The sequence below is a fragment of the Phoca vitulina genome, unplaced genomic scaffold (assembly GCF_004348235.1).
Source record: "Phoca vitulina isolate PV1807 unplaced genomic scaffold, GSC_HSeal_1.0 scaffold79, whole genome shotgun sequence".
NCBI lineage: Eukaryota > Metazoa > Chordata > Mammalia > Carnivora > Phocidae > Phoca > Phoca vitulina.
Genome location: NW_022589782.1, coordinates 1,402,969 through 1,423,448, shown reverse-complemented (window position 1 = coordinate 1,423,448; position 20,480 = coordinate 1,402,969). Strand labels below are relative to the sequence as shown.

General features: G+C 53.6%; 1 protein-coding gene across 6 annotated transcripts in view; it reads left to right on the top strand.

The window, feature by feature from the left end:
* MAD1L1 (mitotic arrest deficient 1 like 1) overlaps positions 1-20,480 on the top strand; it is a 319,048-nt gene that overhangs the window by 216,453 nt on the left and 82,115 nt on the right. For all 6 annotated transcript variants that reach the window (XM_032394014.1, XM_032394012.1, XM_032394015.1 and 3 more), the window contains one exon: positions 14,183-14,273. In XM_032394014.1, the coding sequence (XP_032249905.1) occupies positions 14,183-14,273 (91 nt within the window). The remainder of the gene's footprint in view (positions 1-14,182; positions 14,274-20,480) is intronic.

Here is a 20,480-nt window from a genome sequence, read left to right as displayed (position 1 = left end):
ACGGCGGGACCGCTGGAAGGGACCGCGTGAAGTCACGGAGGAACTCAGCATCACCGCCAACCACAGGGTCCGGCCGGCGTTTATGGAGCGTTCTGTGGATCCCTCCTTCCACGGGCACCCGGGCATCACTAAGACAGGCCACGTCTGGGGTCATGAAACACACTTGGAAGCATCAAAGTTACAGAGCACGCTCTCTTAGAGGTAACAGGAAAACAACGGGACCATCTCTTCCCATGTGCACATTAGACGGCGCACCTCTAAATAGCCCACGTGTGAAAAAGGAAGTCTCGAAAGAGAAGTCAACACAACTGAGTGGTCATGGTAAGGCACAGACCTAAATCCATGAGACACGGCTCCGTGAGTGCCGAGGAGGTGGATAGCGCTCAAAGGGGGAAGGTCTCAAACTTCTATTCCAGCCTCCAGCCCCAAACAAGCAGAAACAAAGAAATAGTAAGTAGCAAACAATAATGAAATTGGAAGGAGAGAAACAGTAGAAAATATTATTGAAACAAAACCTTCTTTGAAAAAGGGCAATAAAATCAATAAACTTCTAGCAAAACAGACACACGTGGAAAGAGAAAACAGTCACCTGTATCAGGAACGAGATGGGGATGTCCCTAGATCCCGTAGCCATCTAAAGGGTATAATGGGAGTTCTCCGGACGGTTTATACTTACAAATTTGTCACCTTAGGAGCAACGGACCAATTCCTCAAAAACCAGACTCCCAAAACTCAACCAACATGAAATCGATCATCTGCTTAGTCTTGTAAGCATTAACTAATTGAGTTCATAACTAAAATGCTTCCCCAAAAGATATTTCCAGGCCCACATGGTGTCCCTGGAGAATTCTAAACACTTGAAGAGTAATATCAGTTTTATGCAGTCTCCTCCAGAAAAAAGAGGAGGTTGTCAGGGTTTTGGGGGGAAGGGGTGTATGTGTGTCCAGGAGGATGGCGTGAGTGGCCTTCTGTGCTGACCCAGTTCTGCGTCTTGCCCTCGGTGGTTACATAGATCTGCGTGTACGGTGGGTTCTCATGCGGGCTAGCAAGTGGGAGCCTCCACGGGCTGCACCAGGGTCAGCTTTCCTGGGTTTGATACTGAACTGTATTTGCTCCGGTTGTTACCACGGAGGGAGACTATGTGAAGAGCTCATGGTCCTCCTTGTACGTTTTTTCAAGTTACTGTAATTATTTCCTACAAAGTTAAAAACAAAACAAGAAAACCCACCTCCAGACAATCTTCCAGTTTGAGCCCTACCCTCTCCCTGTTTCCAGAAGTGACTACTGGTGGTGCCCATTCCTGAGACTGTAGGATTTTCTTGGCTTTTCCACTGCCAGCCCAGGATTTAGCTTTTTGGGTTATTTACCACTCCTCCATCTGCTTTCCAGCTTCTAAAGGTCTTTTGATGTTGTTCCTTCCTTTATTTTCTTTGTCCTCTTGGGAGTACAAAGTATAGAAAACAAAGAGGAGAACGTTTACTCTTGTTTTAGTGAGATTTTGAGAAAGATTGCACTTAAATCTATGTATAGGAACCACCATCTCTCACTGGAGTCTTGGTGTTTTTTCCATTCACGTATGTTTTATAAACAGTGAAGCACATCATTCAAACCCTGTTTTTTCACTTTGTAACCTAACACTTTCCCATGTTTTTACAGACTCTTTGTAAATATTAATGGAGAGTCTGTTCCACAACACAGTTAATTAATCTACTTTTGGAGTTTGAGTTGTATCAAGTTTTCAGCCGTTCAGAGCAAGCTACGATGAACATCTCCGTGCATTAACTGTTGTCCGTGTTTTGACACACGTGCAAGCATATTTTCTGGGTCTCAGAAGCCTGACGGCATTTAGACCGCGGGAGTCTGGCTGCGTCTGGGGTTCTGGTGCATCGTACTTCACGGGTGAGGACAGCTCCTGGCTCCGGTAGTGACAGCAGTTGTTGTAGCCAGAGCAGCTGACATCGATTCAGTACTTTCCGTGGGCCGGCTCTGCACCTGTGCGTTCTCTGTGCTAGTCTGCGGAAGTCTACAGTCCAAAGAGGGTTTTAGAAAACAGTGTTCTCCTGAGGGTGGTTAACCTGCAGCAGAATGCATCCCCGTAAAAAATACAGTGTTACGACCGCCGGAGTACCAGGGGCAGACTCGTGCAGCTGTCCCCGCCGGGCACAGGTCTAAGATGGTGCGTCCTCTTTGGAGAGGGTTAAATCAATAATGAAACCAAATGCAAGCCAGTTTCCTTTTATCACTGTGTGCCTTCAGTTCTAAAGGAGGTCAGCAATAAAATTACCCCCCCACCTTCACCCCCACCTAGTGCTGTAGACACGTTTGATAGATGTGCACACATGCACTTGCTGTCACAGTAAGGTACAGATAAAGTACAGAATGTTCCCAGGAGCTTTTTTATATTTTACTTTAAAAGTATTACCCAGGGATGCCTGGGTGACTCAGTCGTTAAGCGTCTGCCTTCGGCTCAGGTCATGATCCTAGGGTCCTGGGATCGAGCCCCGCATCGGGCTCCCTGCTCCGCGGGAAGCCTGCTTCTCCCTCTCCCACTCCCCCTGCTTGTGTTCCCTCTCTCGCTGTCTCTCTCTCTGTCAAATAAATAAATAAAATCTTTTAAAAAATTATTTATATGGTAAAATTGCCTTTTTTCATGAGGGGTGCCATTCTATGAATTTTAATTTAAGCCCCTTAGTTGGAAAACAAAGTAATTTAATCACCTCAGAATCCCCCTTGTGCCCTTCCATTGTAACCACCCACCTCCACACTGCTGACCCCTTGGCAACCATGGACACCTTCTCCATTTTTGTCAGTAATGTCTGATGAGTGGAATCCTACAATATGTAATCTTCTGAGACTGGCTTTGTTTACCTGGCATCAGTGAGATTCATCCACGTTGTTACCTGTATAAAGCCCATTCTTTTCCGATGACTGTTGATTTCTAGTAAGTTTTGAAACCAGGATGTTTCAAGAACCAGCTTCGTTCTTCTTTTTCAAGATTATTTGGACTCTTCAGAGGTCTTAACCACACTAAAATCTTCCTATCCCTGAACATGGGATGCCTTCCATTTATTTTGGTTTTCTTTCATTTCTTTCTTTTTTTTTTTTTTAAGATTTCATTTTTAAGTAATCTCTACACACAAGGTGGGGCTCAAACTTAAAACCCTGAGATCAAGAGTCGCATACTCTTCTGACTGAGCCAGCCAGGTGCCCCTTCTTTCATTTCTTTTAGTAATGTTTAGCTGTTTTCAACATACACACCTTTACCTCCCTGGGTAAATTAATTCCTAAGTATTTTGTTCTTTTTGATACTGTTGTAAATGGAATTGTTTTCTTAATTTCCTTTTGAGATTATTCATTACTAGTAGATAGATATATAACTGAGTTTTACATAATTGATTTTGTAGTTTGCAGCTTCCTGAATTCATTTATTAACTCTAACAGATGTGTGTTTGTTTTGCAGATTTTTAGGGTTTTCTAGATTGTGGCAGCTGCAAATACAGTTTTATTTCTTTCTTTCTAATATGGAAACCTTTTATTTCTTTTTATTGCCTAATCGCTTGGGCTAGAACTTCTAGTAGTATATCAAATGGAAGTGGTGAGAGCAGGCACCCTTGTCTTGTTTCTGATCTTGGGGGAAAACCTTTCAATCTTGTACCAATGAGATTGGTAATAGCTGTGGGTTTTTTCAAAAGTGCCCTTTGTCATGTTGAAGTTCCTCTCTGTTCGTAGCTGTTCGTAGGTTGAGTGTTGTGGGTGAAGTTGGAAGGAACTTACCCGTCTGTTGAATAAGGGTTATTGGTCTGTGGTTTTCTCGTGGTGTCTTTGCCTGGCTACAGGACCACCATGATGCTGGTCTTGTAGAATGAATCTGGAAGGGTGCCCTCTTCTTTAACTTTTTGGAGGAATTTGGGAAGGATTGGTGTTAATTGCCTTGTAATGTTTGATAGAATTCACCCGCAAAGCCATCCCGTCCTGTGCTTTTCTTTGTTGTTGTTTTATCACTGCTTCTATTTCCTCATTAGTACTGGTCTGTTCAGATTTCTGTTTCTTCTTGTGTCAGTTTTGGTAGTTTGTGAGTTGCTAGGAATTAGTCCCGGTTATCCAGTCTATGTAGAGTTGTCCACAGTCTTGTCTGGCAGTCCTTTTTATTTCCAACAAACTTAGAAGTAATGTCCTATCTTTCATTTCTAATTTTATTAGATTCGGACCTACGTATGTCTTTTCATATCAGTTCTGAAGTTTGTTTTATTTTGGTTTACTATCGTACATTGCTATTACATAGAAGTGATTGATTTTTTTAGTTATTCATTTTGTATCTTGAAACCTTAATTAATTTTCTCATCAGTTTTATGAGGGTTCTTTTGTTGCAGTTCCTTGGGCGTTTCTACATAGATATTCTGTTGTCTATATATTTGGTCGGTTTGATGTCTTTGCCGAGTGGTATGCCTTTGGTCTCCTTCCTTGTGTTTTGTGCTGGTTGGCACTTCTGTACGGTGTTGAGGTGGGATGATGAAGGTGGACACCTTTGCCTTGGTCTTGGTCTTGGGGGAGGGCATTCAGTCTTAGCCACTGAGAATGAGGTGAGCTGTAGGTTTTTTGTAGGTATCTTTTATCAGGATGTAGAAGTTCCCTTCTATTCTTGATTTACCATGAATGGATACTGAATTTTTTCGGGTCCTTTTTCCTTGAATTGACTGATAATGATCATGTGGTTTTCCTTCTTTAGACTGTCAGCATGGCAGATTCTGTTGATTTATTTTTCAGTATTGAACCAGCCTGACACCCTAAGATGAGCCCTCCTTGGTTGTGATGTATTGACCTTTTCACGTATTGCTGGATTCAGCTTGCTAATGTCTTGTTGATGAGTTTGTGTCCATATTCATGAGGGATGCTGGTCTGTAGCTCTCAGTGCTGTTCTTGTCTGGTTTTGTGCAGCATAATGCTGACCCAGTGAAATGAGTTGGGAAGCATCCCCTTCTCCTTTGTTTTCTGGAAGAGATGGTGTCGAATTGGCATCACTTCTTCTTTAAACGTTTGCACCCAGTAAAACCAACTAAGCCTAGATGTTTCTGTGTGTGAGGTTTTTAACTAACAGTGTAATGTCCTCACGAGTCCTAGAATTACCCAGGCTATGTCATTTATCTTGGGAGAACTCGGCTAGATTGTAGAATTGGTGCATTCCATACAAACTGTCAAGGTTCTATGTACACAGTTGTGCACACAGCTCCTTTCTTGTCTGTCTGCAGGATTTGTAGGGGAAGCCTCTCGTTCCTGATATGATGACTTTGTGTCCTCTGTTTTTTCTTTTCTTTGCCAGTCTTGCTGGAGGTTCACTGTTTAATTGGCCTCTTCACAGAACCAGTGTTTGGTTTCTTTTATTTTTCTCTTTGTTCTTCTGTTTTCAGTTTCACTGACATCTGCTCTTTATATATCCTTCCTTCTGCTTGCTCTGGGTAGATTTTTTCCCCTTTCTTTCTAGTTTCTTAAGGTGGAGGCTTAGATTATGATTTGAGATCTTGTTTTCCAATAGAAGTGTTCATGCACTGCTTCAGCTGCATGCCGCAGTGTGGTGTCGTGTTCTCGTTTCATTCACGTAAACGTACTTTAGAATCTCATCAGTTGTTTCTCCAAACAACGTGTCATTTAGATGTGCGATGTTAGATTTTCAGACATTTACAGATTTTCCTGCTACTTGTCTTTTACTGACCTCTAATTCCATTATGGTCTGTGAGTATAGTTTGTACAGTTTCAGTTTTTAACAATGTGCTAAGGTTTGTTAAATGCCGCAGGAATACGCCCTATCTTGGAGAATGCTTACCTGTCCTTGAGAAGGACTCTGTTGTCCTGGGGGGTGCATTGTGCCCGTGTCCATTAGACCTGCCTGGCCCATGGCCCATGCGGCCCCTTCTGCCTCAGCGTCTGCTTGTTGCTGCGAGTAGGAGTGAGGGCTCCAGCCGCACTCCCACTCTCCTGTGCTCTCCCTCCAGTGCGGCCCGCTGTTGCTTTGTGCATTTCGACATTCTGCTTTTAGCAGCAAGCACACTGAGGGTTATTGTGTGCTGCTGAATTAACCCCTTGCCAGGCACGTTCTCAGCAGTGTGTGTTTGCTTTGTGTCCATGTCACATTTGGTAATTCCTGCAAGAAGTCTCGACTCTGTTGTTCCTACGTGTGGTATGATTGGTGATCAGTGACTATGATTCACGGAGGCCCAGATGGTGGTTAGCACTGTTAGCAGCCAGGTGTTTCTTCGTTCAGGTGAGTGCACTTCCGTAGGACCCGCTGCTCCTACAGACCCCGCAGGCTGCCGTGTGCACAGGGAACCAAAGCACTCGCTCGATTCGCTTTTCTGTGGCTCTGGGACCCAGCCCGCAGGCTCTCCACGCTGTGTCTGCACGTTGTGTCGTCGGGGCCCTTTTCGGGCGGGCCGCCAGCTGGTCGCCTGCATCCGACGTCGACATAGCCACTTCGGCTCGCTCCCTTGTTCCTGTCGCCGTTCCTTTTTTTCACGTTTCTTTCTTGCGTGAGCCCTTACTACGTGCCAAGCACTGACTCATTTAATTCTTAAAACAAGCTGTAAAAAAACCCAGTATGGACTATTACTATCCCAACTTTATAGACGAAGGAAGTGAGAAAGGAGTAAGTATCTCGTCCAGGGTGATACTGGAACCTTCTTTCATGCCAACTGTTCATTTTGGATTAAGTTTTGGTTTGCAGGAGGCTTGCAAAAACAGGACAAGAGCTCCCATGTGCATGTTTTCCGTCATCTCGAACATCTTCCGCTGGACACACCTGCTGTGGGCTTGTACCGTCGTCCTTTGGCTGCGCCGTTCATCTGCCCGCTGACGTCCAGTCCAGGCCCCGCCTTGGTTTTGGTTACCCCTGCCTCCTCTGCTCTGGACAGCATCCTGGTCTCTCTCTGTTTCCCGCAACCTTGTGAGCACTGGTGGCCGTGGCCGTCCCCGGGCCAGGCTTGTCTGACGTGTCTCATGAAGAGACCTAGGTTTGGGCTCTTGGGAGGAAGTCCATGGAGGTGAGGCCTCCTCATTGCACGAGACCAGGGGTCCGTAACACCGACACTTCCTTCCCGAAGCACATCCTTGGTTCGCATTTTATCGCAAGTCGCTCTTTCCAAACTCCGCTTAGCAATTTCTGCTGAACAGCCATGTGCCACCAACACAAGGACACGGTTCAGCCAAACTCCTTGCGCTCTGTGGTGAGGCCCACCTTTCCTCCACCTTCCAGAAGATGCTCTTGGCTTCCACCGGAGTCCTCCCCATAGTCACCCTCAGTGCCCAGATTCCTGGCTGCAGCCTATGCCCATCACCCGCTCTGAAGCCGCGTCCGCACGGGCAGGGGCTTGTCGCAGTGGCCCCCAGCCCTTGGGACCAAATCTGCCTCCGCGCTCGGGCCGCCATGGCAGATGGCACAGCCCGGGCACTTTAAGCAACAGACATTTATTTTCTCCCTGTTGGAGGCTGTAAGTCTGAGGTCAGGGGGCCACGTGGTGGTTCCTGGTGAGGACCCTTCCTGGCTGCAGGCCTTGCCTTCCTGCCGAGTGCTCATGGTGGGGACAGTGTGCACAAGCCCTCGGGTATCTCTCTTACAGGGACACTTACCCCATCACGGGGTCCCACCCTCAGGACCTCAGCGAACCCTGCCTGCCTCCACGTTCCATCACACGGGGGTTAGGGCTTCAGCATAAGAATCTGGGGGGACACAGACGTTCAGTGCATCACAGGACCCCCTCCTTGCATGGACGACCCCAGAGCTGGGCTGGCAGCCTCTCTGTGCTGCAGACCCCACTGCGAGATCCGACATGTGTTGCGTGTGGACGCGGTCATCTGTGCCTGTGAGCCCGACCCTTCGCTCTGTGCTGGAAACAGGGCGGGCATGTGATGCACGGCACGGTCCTGAGCCGATGGTCAGGGCCCGTCGGGGAGGGGGAGGCAGCAGGGAGTGCGTGCCACGTGGGAGCAGCGGGCGCTCAGGCTGGACAGGTGTGTCGTGGGCCAGTGCCGCCGGCTGTGCCTGTCCAGGCCATTCTGGGGCCTCGCCCCTGGCACCCCTCCCCCATCACCGTTGCGTGGTCCAGTGGGAGCGGCTAGTAGCCGCCGTCTCCTCGCCGATTCCCGTGCACACCCTGCTTTGACTGGCTTCGTCTTCTCGAGAGGTGATCCGGGATGTCGTCCGGTTTGTGTAGCACCCCCCTCATCTCAGGAACCTGGAGGCAGTTTCTAGAAACTCACACCACGGCTGCTTGCTTTGAACCACTTCAGGCAAAGCAGCCTTGTGAGCTTTGGAACACAGGCGGTTTATTCTCTCTCCCTCAGCGAGGTAACAGTTTGCCTGAAGAGGAGGCCCAGGGAAAGGAGGTGCTCCATCTTAAAACGCGGAGACAAGCGTTATTTATGTGGGTTTGTTCTCTGACAGCGGCATGGATTACAGCAAGCCGTCTTACCGATACGCCTACAGCCACGCATGTGCTTATTTGAATGTAGCCCTCGAGAACATTTGCTCACGAGCCTTCAGAATCCGTAACATCCTGTTTTCACAGCAGCCTAGCAGGGCTTCTCATGCAGCCTGTGGCCCAGGATGCAGTGGTCCTTCCCACAGAAGGCTGCTTCCCCGAGGCGGCAGGTGCTGGCCCCCCCCACTCCTGGGGGCGCCTCCTTGTCCGTCCCTCGGAGAAGCCCTGACCCAGCAGGAGCCCGACCGCCAGGGCCCGATTCCCGTCTGCGAGGGGGGCGCATGTCCGCGCTCTGGCCCCTGCTCCCGCCTCTGCAGGGGGGCGGGGGCCTGCAGCAGCGCTCGTGGGGGTGTGGGGTGGTGCACGTCAGCAGGTGTTTCTGCAGCTTTATTGGGGTGTGGCCGACAACAGGCTGCACGTGTTCTCACAGACACGCACGCCCCTGTCGAACGGTCACCACACTCCAGGTGCTGGACCTGCCCGTCACCCCCGACGTTTGCTCTCGAGGGCTTGGAAGCCTCCCTTCCTCCCCCACCCCAGGCGGCCCCTGATCTGCTCTCACTCGAGCGGACGGGTTGGCGTTTGATAAAGTTGGAGAGGAACGGACTCACGCAGTGTCCACTCTTCTGTGCCCGGCTTCACAGTTCTGACATCGCAGCGTGTGCGGATCAGTGGTGTGTTCCCTCAGATTGCCGGGTCGACATGCTGCGGTTTGTCCGCATGCACTAGGGGTGGGCATTCGCTTTCCCCGGCTTTCGGCCGTCACAGACAAAGCGGCCTCATGTTACAAATAAAGTCCTTGTGTGGAGACATACTCCTGTTCTCCCGGGTCACTGCCGACGTGTGGAACGGTGGTGGCTGTGTGCTGCCCTGTTTCAGGAATCTGCCTGTCTGAGTGGCTGCCCCGCCCAGCATCCCCGCCACCAGCCCACAGCCCCCCAGGGCCCCCACAGCAGCACTTGGCCCGCAGCCTTTCCCACTGTACCCGGAATCGGTGCGCGGCCGCCCTGCTTGTGGTGTGCACTTTGTTTCCCTAACGACCGATGATGTTGACATGATGTTGAGCGTCTCTGCTTGTCATTGTCGGGGGTCTTGTTCTGCAAAGTGTTCCCACTCGTGTCCAGTTTTTACTCGACGGTTTGCTCCTTGCTGAGTCTGAGCGTTCTTCATCTGTTCTGGGTGCAGGTCCTCTGTCACATACTTCCCTTGCACGCATCTCCCCCCATCCTGCGGCTCGCCATTTCGCTGCCTTGTGAGGCTTTTTTTTTTTTTTTTTTTAGATTTTATTTATTTATTTATTTGAGAGAGAGAATGAGATAGAGAGAGAGAGCATGAGAGGGGGGAGGGTCAGAGAGAGAAGCAGACTCCCTGCTGAGCAGGGAGCCCGACGTGGGACTCGATCCCGGGACTCCAGGATCATGACCTGAGCCGAAGGCAGTCGCTTAACCAACTGAGCCACCCAGGCGCCCGCCTTGTGAGGCTTTTAAGGAGAAATCTGTATCAGTGTTTTCTCTTTATTTGTGATGATTTGGATATTGTAGCTGTGAAACTTTGCCTATCCCAGATTCGCAGGTTTCCCCCATATTCTTTAGTAATTTTATAATTTTTCAACTTACATGGAAGTTTCTGTTTCCATTTTGAGTTAGTTTTTTATATTACACACATTACAGAATTGGAGGTTTTTGTTTTTTTTTTTTAAACGAATACCTAGCTGTTCCAGCACCATTTGTTGAAAAGACATCCTTTCTGGGAGCCTGGGTGGCTCAGTCGACTAAGTGTCTGACTCTTACTTTGGCTCGTCGTGATCTCAGGGTCATGAGATTGAGCCCCGCGTCCAGCTCCATGCTCAGCGGGGACTCTGCTTGAGAGTCTTCCTCTCCCTCTGCTCCTCCTCCCGCTCACGTGCACTCGCTCTCTCTAAAATAAATAAATCTTTAAAAAGAGAAAGCATCCTTTCTATGCTGAATTGCCTTAGAATATTTATCAGCATAGGCTGTCCATGTGTAGGTGTTTATTTCTGGGCTCTGTTGTGTTTCCTCAGTCTGACTTCAGACCAAGGCTGTTTTGGTCACTCTGGCTTTATGACAGTTCTCGAAATTAGGTTGTTAGCTCTCCAGCCTTTTCCCCAATGTTGTTTTGAGCATTCTGGGCCTGTTACGTTTCCACATGACTTTTAGAATCAGTTTGTCCGTTTGTACAGAGAAATGTGTGGGATTTGACTGGGATGGCTTGGATTCTCTCGAACAGCGTGGGGAGAAGTGAGGTCTTGGCAGGCTGGCCTTCTAGCCACAGCCGCGTGCATCTCCATGTGTTTGGGCTGATGGTAATTCCCCTCCGCTCAGCGGACCCCTGCATAGTTATCAGAGGGTGGGCCTCCGACAGCTTCTCCAGATGGATCTCCACGTGCTCTGTGTTCTTGGATGCTGTATTATGTTTTCCAGTTATCTTTCTTTTCTAGCTCAATTCCATTAGGGTCACGGAAGATACTTTGAATTACTAAAATCCTTTTCAGCATGTTGAGCCTCTTTGCGTGGCCCAGCCTCTGTCTGTGTTCGTGAATGTGTGTCCGCCCGAGAGGACTGCCCTCTGTTGTGGTGGTCAGAGTGCTTCCACCGGACACTGAGTCAAGTTGGCTGGTCATGTTGTTCCTGTCTGCTTTTCCTTCTGGGGTTTTTGCTTCTCATTCTATCAGTTATCGAGAGAGTGGTACTGACATCTCTGGCTGTAACCGTGGGCTTGGCCATCTCTCCTTGCCTTTCTACCAGGTTTTGCTGTATCTCTCTTGAAGCTCTGTCGTCAGCCTGTGTGTGTTCAGGATGGTAGTGTTCTCCTGGCCAGTGGCCTCTTTATCATTGAATTTGCCTCGTGGGAGCCATTCCTGGCTCTGAAACTGACTTTGACGCCAGCAGGTCTCCAGCTTTCTGTCTTCCCCGTGCCACTGTCCCATGGAGCTTTGCCTCTCCGTGTCAGGAGCGCTCTTTTGTAGGCAGCGCGTAGTGGGGCTGTTCTCCCCACTCCGACGGCCTGCGTGTAGGCGGGTGGGTAGGCGGTGCCCGTGTCACGTGGCGGCCGGTACAGCTGGGTCGCACTCTCTTCTACCCGTCTCAGCTCTTCCTCTGCATTCCCTGTTCTGATTTTCTGGCTTCTTTCTCATTCAGTGGGTGTGTGTCATTATTTCATTGTATTTCCTTTTTTCACTTATTACTTGTCACTCTTGGCTATTTTGGGGGTTGTTTTCGGGGTTACGGTACACATCTTCCACTTACCACAGTCCTCCTGCAGGCGACGCCGTACCTTCCCCACGGGCAGCCTCGTACGCCCATGTGTCTGATGTTCCCCTCGAGCCCCTGTGCGTGTCACACATTCTAGTCAGACTTCTACCTCAGACCCCGGGACACTTTTATTAGTGTTGTTGAAATGGTCTCTTCAAAAAATAGTAATTTGCCCGTGTCTTGGCTAGAAGATGCCGTGTGTATATACACGGTGGAATATTACTCAGCCATAAAGAAGAATGAGATCTAGCCATTTGTGACGACATGGATGGACCTCGAGGCTGTTACGCTCAGTGAACTAAATCAGAGAAACACAAATGCCGTAGCGTTGCACTCACGTGGAATCTCGAAGACGAAACGAGTGATCCAATGAAACAAAACAGAAGCGACTCACAGATACGAGAACAAACTGCTGGCTACCAGAGGGGGAGGGGTGGGCAAACCGGTGGGGGGATTAGGAGCCACAGACCTGCAGTTACAAAACAGGTGAGTCTCGGGGTGTGGCGTACGGCACAGAGAACGCAGCCCAGGACCACACAGTGACTTCGTGTGGAGGCAGACGGTGACGTCCATAGTCGCTACACCGTGGTGAGCCTTCCTTGACGTCCGTAGTCTCAGAGTCTCGGCGTCACACGCCTGAAACTCGTGTGATGGTGTTTGTCAACGGTACGTCAACTGCAAATAGAAGCTAGTAATTTCAGTGTCCTTATAAGATTTAGATGAAATTGAAAACCACGTACTTGCCAGGGTAGTCACACTCTCCACGGCTGCTCGCTCCTTTGCGTGGATCCCAGTCTCCATGCAGGGTCCCCGTCCTGCTGCCGCAAGGGCTTCCCTTGGCCTCCCTCGTGGAGCGGGTCTGCTGGTGACGCGTTCTTGTAGGTTCCGCTTGCCTCAGAACATCTTTATGAATATTTTCATTGGGAATCGAATTCTAGGTTGGCATTTTTTTCTTATTTCAGTATTTCAGAGATTTATCTTTTCTTTGTCATGTGCAAAGGGGGCTCTGTCTTGTGCTTGGGGTTTGTTGAGCTTCTTAGATCTGTGTATACTTTTCATCAAATTCAGCACTTTCTTGCAGTGTTTGTCCTTCTCTCCCTCCCTGTCCTTTCCTCCGGGGGCTCCACCCACACGGACGTTGTGCTCCGTGAAGTCGTCCCACAGCTCAGTGACAACCTTGTCAGTCTTAAATATTCCTTTTCTTGTCTGTTTTACTCGGGATTGTTTTGAGTGTTTTGTGTGTTGGGCTGTTTTTTTCTTTTCTTTTCTATAGTCTTCAAGTGTGAAACCCTTTCTCCTACAGAGTCGACTCTATAATTAGCCCATCCAGTGTGTTTGTCAGCTCGGGTGCTGGGCCTTCCCCTCCAGGGATTGGGTCGTCTTGCTCTTTCCTCCTTACCCTGCTGAGCTGCTCAACAGCCTACTGTTGTTCCCATGTCCCAGCACTTTAGTAACTGTTTTAATGTCCTTGGGTGCTACTTAATGTCTGCCATTCTTGGTCGGTTTCAATTGATTGATTATTCTCCTCATTATGGGTCATATTTTCCTACTTCTTTTAATGCCTGCTAGGCCTTGATTAGTTGGCAGACACTGAATTTTGGCTTGTTGGATTCTGAATGTTTTTGTATTCATATAAATCTTCTTGAGCTTTTTCAGAGATGCAATTAGGTTTCTTGGAAAGAGTTTGGTCCTTTCAGATCTCGTGTGATTTGCTGGGCCGTTCTGGAGCACTTCTCAGTCTAGAGATAATTATCTCTCGCTCCTGAGCCAAGACCTTCCTGAATAATCTATGAAATGTGAGCTTTCCATTCTGGCTGGTGGTGGGGAAGGCCCTGTTCCTCAGCCTGTGTACGTGCTGGGCACTGCTTCCTGGACACACTTTTTGATTTTTAAATCACGTGAATATAGTGCCTTTCAGAAAATTAACTTAAAAAATGAAGACAAAAATAAGACTTTATTACGGTGAGCTGAAGCCTGCCGTTCGCCTGTGTCGGCCGCTGGCCTTCATAGCCTCTGGGCCCATGACGGAGGAGGGACGCGCGCGGTCCCCTGAGCCTGCTCCCCCCCCCCCCCCCCAGCCCGCATCTCTCTCCAGGCCATCTCCGTGGTTCTGTGTCCTCTGTGACATGTGGTCACACCTCCTGGGAGTGGACCATCAGGCACAGGACACGTGCAAGCTCCTACCTGTCCTGCCTCCACTTAGCCACCCGCCCCACCGAGCTGTGGTCGGTGAAGACCCCCTGCAGAACCATCTTGGTCAGAACAGACATGTGCGCTGCACTCCCGGCCTGTGTGAGAGAGAGAGACAGAGACACACACACACACCCCTACACACACACACACCCCTACACACACACACCCACAAACACACCCCGCCCTCCGTCTGTCGGAATGGATGGGCGAGCTGCTGTGTATATCCTGATGGTCCGGCTCTTCTTGCAGGTTGAAGATTGAGGAGCTGGAAGGGGAGCGCAGTCGTCTGGAAGAAGACAAGAAGATGCTGGAAATGCAGCTCGAGCGGTTCACCCTGCAGGTGCGTACTGGCGGGCGGCCACGGCTGGAGGCTCCTCCCAGACCTCCGCGTTCTCCCAGCAAGCATGCCCTGCCCTCCCGGCTTCTTCCTGCGTGACCGTGCCTCCCACATGCACAGACGTCCCGTCTTCTGGGTCACCAGACTCAACCGAGTTGGGGCCCTCCCGGACGCACGCATCCCTGGCTGGCTGAGAGCATGTGTCCCAGAGCCCAGCACAGAGGGTGTCCTGCCTTCGGGCCGCGTGTCACCAGCCCATGGCCCCGGGCCTGTGCTCCATCGGCGTTGCTCCCCTCCCCCTGCACTGGCCACGGCCCATGGGACCTTCTCTGTTTGGGCTCGAATCCAGGCCCATCCCCATCTGCCTGCAGCCGCGAGGTCACACTGCTGTTCACACCGTTCACTCCGACTTTGTTTTTCACTGTTATCCTCCTGTCTAAATTGTTCCATGGCAAGGAACCTGCAGGTTTGTGATTACCCAGATTTTGGACAGGCCATTGATTTTATCTTGACACCTATTAGAAGCAAATCAAATCTCTTTTTTGTTACCGATTCTTGGAGTCGGGAGAAGTGACAGCTCTGATGAAGCGAGGTGCCGTGAGCCGTGGCTCGCAGCGTTCAGCTCTGGGAGCCGCACTGGTTTAATTGGGCCGCGGTCCTCAGAAGGGAGAGCTGGGCTGTTGGCAGGTCGACCCCAGCGGCCCATCAGCCGGGCCCTGTCAGAGCAGGGTTGGCGGGTGTCTCCTGCGTGTCCAGTCAGGCACAGCCTGTGAGCGGGGCTCATGGCTGCCCAGGCCCCCCCACCGCGTGATGGGGGTGCAGGGAGCCCGCTGTGGCTCTTGGCAGGGTTTCTGGGGTGTGGTGCAGGTGAGCACTGTGGCTGATGGACGATCGCCATCCTGGGAGATGGGGTGTCCGGTGCTCTTCCCATGTCAAGTGTTCCTGGGTGGAGATACTTGGAGCTCCACGCCGACCCTTGGGTGGGGCAGAGGTCTTGCAGCAAGTCCTGGAGCTGCTCACGGCCAAGGGCTGGGCACCTGCTCACGGGGGCAGGTGGCGTCCGTGTCCGTGGGAGCTGGGGGGGGGCCGGGGACAGGCTTGTGGGGCCAGGTTTCCGTCATGCTGGGGGCTCAGGTGCATGTGCGGGGACGTGGCGGTACTCCCTGAGCTCGGCCACAGCCCTGGGGTGGGGGTGGCAGGGCTGAAGCGCAGGGGAGTGGGTGGTGGAGGCTTCTAGATAGCCTCGCACCGCTGCCTCTGCTCTGGTGGGTGTCCCAGGCCTGGGGACGTTTGCTGGTCCCGCGGCAGTGCTGTCTCTGACCTTGAGCGGCAGCAAGAGGAGGGCCGTGACAGTCTGTCCATGTTCCCGCTTGCAGCTCGAGTCCATGAGGGCCGTCCCCGCACCTAGAGTGGGGCTCGTCTCAGGAAGGTCGGCCACGCACCATCACTGTGCTCTGCAGACCTCTCCCTGTGTCCACGGTCCTCAGTAGGAGGTCCTGCTTCCCCGTTTCCCTGATGAGGAAACGTCCGGTCAGGGAGGAGCAGTCGTTCGGTCGAGGGCACCCAGCAGGAGAGGCAGAGCTGGGCTGGGCACCCAGTTCCCTGTCTCCTGGCCCGCTCCCCCGCCGGCCGCGCCAACCCGCGTCTGTCGTGTGGTGCTGTGGGCAGGCACAGGTTGGCCCCCCAGGGCTGAGCTGACTGCTCCGGAGGGCGTGGGCGCTTGCTGTGGAAGCAGCGGTTCTGTGTGACCCAGATGCCGTCCCTTCTTCCGGCTCACGACGAGCGCCGGTCAGCCCAGGCCCTGCCGAGGGTGCGGAGACACGGGGGCTCTGTCCTGGAACCCTGACCCCCCCGGACAGGCAGGAGTGAAGGCGGCGAGTCAGGGCAAGGTGAGCGGCCATGCTGGTCACGCAGAGCAGACAGGAAGAACTTGGGTCTGGCTGGGGTCCAGGCAGCCGCGAAATGGGTGTGAAGGCGACTTGGATGCTCAGAAACAGGAGGGCATCGTGGGGTCCTCAGCTGGACCCGTCCCGTCCCTTGCCTGGGTGGCTTTAGGCATGTTGGCTTTCCCATGTGAGCCCCCAGTTCGTCCTTTATAACTTTGGGGTAACCATGTGCACGTGGGGGTGCCTGGGGAGAGGAAACGCGTGTGGAGGGCAGAGACCTCACCCCTTCACCTCTGCGCCGGGGCCTGGGAAGCAGGAGGCCTGCCACGGGTGTCTTCGCCCCTGCTGCCCAGCGAGCCCCACGCAGTCCAGCCGCGGCCGGCAGGGCGCTCCTGTGCGCATGCCCTCCTCCCTTTCCCCTCTTCCCTCTGCGGACAGGCTTCAAGTTGGGCCGCTTCGAGGAAGATTGATTAAAATCAGCTGCAGTTTGACTTAATTGGGAACATATGCTTGGAGAGGGAGCGCCACTAGTTAGAACTTCTTGTAATCAGTTCACAGCTGGTTGGTGAGGCAACAGCTCCCGTCCCCAGTCCAAGCCTGCACCTCGCTCTCCGGACGGCGTGGGGCGCGGGCTGCGGGGGCGGGGCCGTTCCCACGCTCGACCCGGTGCCCCAGCCCACGGAGGGGCCCCCGCCACCCGCAGGGGACTGCTGCTGTCTCGTGCGTGCCCCCCTTTAGAGATGGGGAAACTGAGGCCCACAGCCAGTGCATGAGTGGCTGGCTCACAGAGCCCTTCTGTAGAGGCAGGATGGGCTGGGCCAGGTCCAGATGTCCCGGGGCTGGGAGTGAGCAGACCACCTGGACGGCTGGGCCTGGAGGCAGGGGGCGCCCTGTGCTTCCCGTGTGGCTGCCGGAGCCAGGGGCTGGCCACCACGGCCCTGGGCCCCCTGCTCCCTCCCACCCCGCCCCTGCCCCGCACACCTGTCCGCGGGCCTCGGTTTCCCAGAGCCAAGAGAATGATTGCGGAATGGCAGTAGGACTCACGTCCCATTGGCCTCTTCTCGGTGGGTGGGCTCTGGTGTGGCCTGTGGCCCTGGCCTCAGGCCACTTTGGTGACCGCGGTGACAGCTCCCAGGCCGGCCGAGCAGGGCCCGGGCCCCGCCAGTGTTAGTAGTAACACTGCTGTCCCGTGCCTTACCTTGACGACACACGTGCTTTCGCCATTCGTGTTTCTGATAGGCCAGATGTGGGGACGGTGACAGCCACGGGCCACATGAAGCTCTGGAGGTGCAGCCGAGAGTGGCGGCGGACGCGTGTCTGTCAGCAGCCCTGGCCGGACACCCGAGTGCACAGCACAGCCTGGCCGCACGCTTGCGCTCTGGGCCCTCGGCCCCTGGGTTTGCCCTAGCGCTTGATGAGCATTCTCAAACGTACAGCCGGGCGAATTCCTCCGTGGAGACCCGCTTACCCACCACCCACATCCGGGCACGAGCATCTTACTGTGGGGGCCTCCTGATACCACCCCTCTGCCATCCATCAGTGCTTTTACATTTTTCTGATGCGTTTTAAAGCAAATTGCAAACATCTGCACCCTTCCCTGTAAATGCTTCAGCGTGTAATCAAGCAGAATTCTTCTCTGGGAGTGGAGCCCACGTCTCACTGCCCCTCCATGCTGCCTGATCACGCTGCTTATTCAGCCAGGTGACCATCGGGTGGGCGCAGGTCCCACTTCCCCCCAGCCCACCCCGCGCGCCGGCTCCCCCGGGGCTGGGTGGGGCTCCCTGTAGCCAGCCGGCAGCGCTGCTCAGGAAAGGGACCAGACTGCAGCCCAGTGACATTTGAAATAAGTATCTTTTTTGGAAACGGAGTGGGTAGAAAATTGCTGGGTTGCCTGTGAGCGGAAAGCTCTCGGTGCCCGTGGAGCCGTCCCCGCTCCCATCCCTGCGTCAGCAGGCAAGCAGCTCTGTCTCATCAGACCCTCCCGGCCTCCACCTCCTTCCCTCTTCTTGAGTACAAGGTTGGGGGGGGGTGCCCCCCCCCCTCTGACGCTGTGACAGGATGGCCCCCCGGGTGCCCACTGGTTCCCTCCACCTGCAGGTTCCTCCTGCCTGGCCTGGGCCCCCCCGGGGACAGACCTCCCCCCACCCACCTGCCAGGGAGCCCTGAGCCGAAGGCAGGCCTGACCTCTGCTTCTTAGAACCCTCCTGCTCTGTTCCCCTGCGGCCTGTCTGGCTGCTGACCACGCCCTCGGGCCTGTCCTGCCCCTGGCTGGCCCTCTGCCCACAGTCCTGCAGTGCTCTGGGCTCCTTCCTGGAGGGGCCGAACCCCACAGGCCATGTGCTGGGGATGCGTGGGTGGAGGGTGAGCCCCAGAGGGGGTGACCGGAGCAAAGGGCTCTGTGTATGGCATCTCCGTGTGTGTGTGTGTGTAGGATAAACTTCTGGAGGGAGATCATGGGATCAGGGGTCCCTGCACTTACTCTGGTAGATTCTGCCGTGGGACGGCGTCGACCGCAGCCTAGGAGAGCGCCGGCTCCCCGCGGCCTCACCAAGAGTGCACTGTGATGCCAGGAGATCTTCTGCCCCCGCGGGTGGGGGGGGTAGGCCAGTATACTTTCAACCTTCAGTCCTTTCATTACACGCGGGAGTGAGGGCCTTTAAGTACGTTCGTGTGTGCTAATGTCTGTGGGCCGTTTTTCAGATGGGTTGTTGGTCCTGTTGATTTTGTGGAGCTTTTTGTATTTTGAGGAGTTGCGGTGTTTTTGTTTTAAGTTGTGACTGTATTTTCCAGTTGATCGTCTGTCTTTTGACTTTGCTTGAGGCGTTTTTAACGGAGGACAGGTTTTGGTCTTCGGGTTTTTCTGTAGGTGCGTTTGTCGACATTGCGTCTGGGCTTAGGTTGTGCAGGGCTCTTCCACGGCGGTTTTGTTTTTCACATGTGAGTCTGCGTTGATGCGGCGTTCGGGTACAAAGCCCGACATCAGCCTGTTCCCCAGCGGGGCTCCTCCCGGTAGCCCCAGGACCGCTCACTGCATAGCCTGTCCGTGCTGGGGTGCGGGGCTGCCCCCTCGGGCCCGGGTGGCTCCCCCGGCTGGTGCGCCCCGTCCTTCCCGGCCCCGTGACCTCTCCTGCAGGATTTTCCTGGCATCTCTTGTTTACTTTTATGTGCCCCCTGGAATGAACGTATCTAGCTCCCCCAACCAATGTAGAAATTGTTAGGTTTCGTGGGAGATGAGGGTGAACCTCTGGGGTCCAGACATCGTGGGACGGTTGCTCTTCTGCGCAGGAACGCTGCTGTGTCTGCATTTACGGGGTCCCCGTTGTGCCCCACCGGAACGCTTACAGACAGGTGTTCCTCTCCTATGTTACCTCTGGGTCGGGGGTCTTTCCTTCGGTGTCCTGGCCGGGCGAGCGCACACGCGGACTCTGAGCTCTGCTCCGGAGGTTTGTGACCCCCCTCGGGGCGGGCAGGCGTGTGCCCTGGACCCGCGCTCCGGACGGGCGTGTAAAACAAGACGCTTGAGGAGAGAGCCTCCCTTCCCCACCGTGGCGCCCGGCTGCTCATGTTTATTAACGCCGAGGACTAAGAAAAGCCAGCTTGCTGATGTGCACTTGTGTGGAGACATTTCGACAGGCACTGATTTCTTTTGATTTTTTTATGAGGAGAACGACGTGTCTTGAATAATAAGCCCCTTCACATCCCATGAGCCGGTGCCAGCAGGCGTCTCCGCGGGGCCGCAGACCCCCTAGGCTGCTGGCCCGGACGGCCTCTCCCCCGTGTGCACACGGGGTCGTTCCACCTTGTGACCCTCAGGGCGCCGGGCCGGCCTGCTCTGCTGCACTGGGACCACGTGGCCTGGGGGGCGGTGGCACCCGCGCCGTCTGTGGCCCCGGCAGCCTCGCCGCTCTCAGACCGCGTTCGGACACCTCCTGCCCTCCGCGCGCTCCTCGCCACGCGCTCCTCGCCACGCTTTGTGTTACCCAGCCCTCTAGGAGCCTGGACACCGTGCGTGATGAGAAGTCGTGTGTGTCCTCTCTAGGCACGCTGAATTTCCTGAGTGGGCCTGGAGTGTGGCGGCCGCGGGGTGAGGCTGGCGGGCGGAGGGCAGCGCCCTCGTCCCAGGACCGCCCGTGGGTCCTGAGCCCTGCTCAGCCGGCTGCAGCCTCGTGCCCAGCAGCGCCCGTGTGTCCCTCCCAGGAACCGAGGCCCCGAGCCCCTGGGGCAGAGCCAGGAGAGACCCGTTGTCCTGACGCCGGTGCGGGGCTCTCCGGCCATCGCAGCAGTTCCCTCAGGTCCCATCAAGTCGGGGGGCGTCCATGACCAG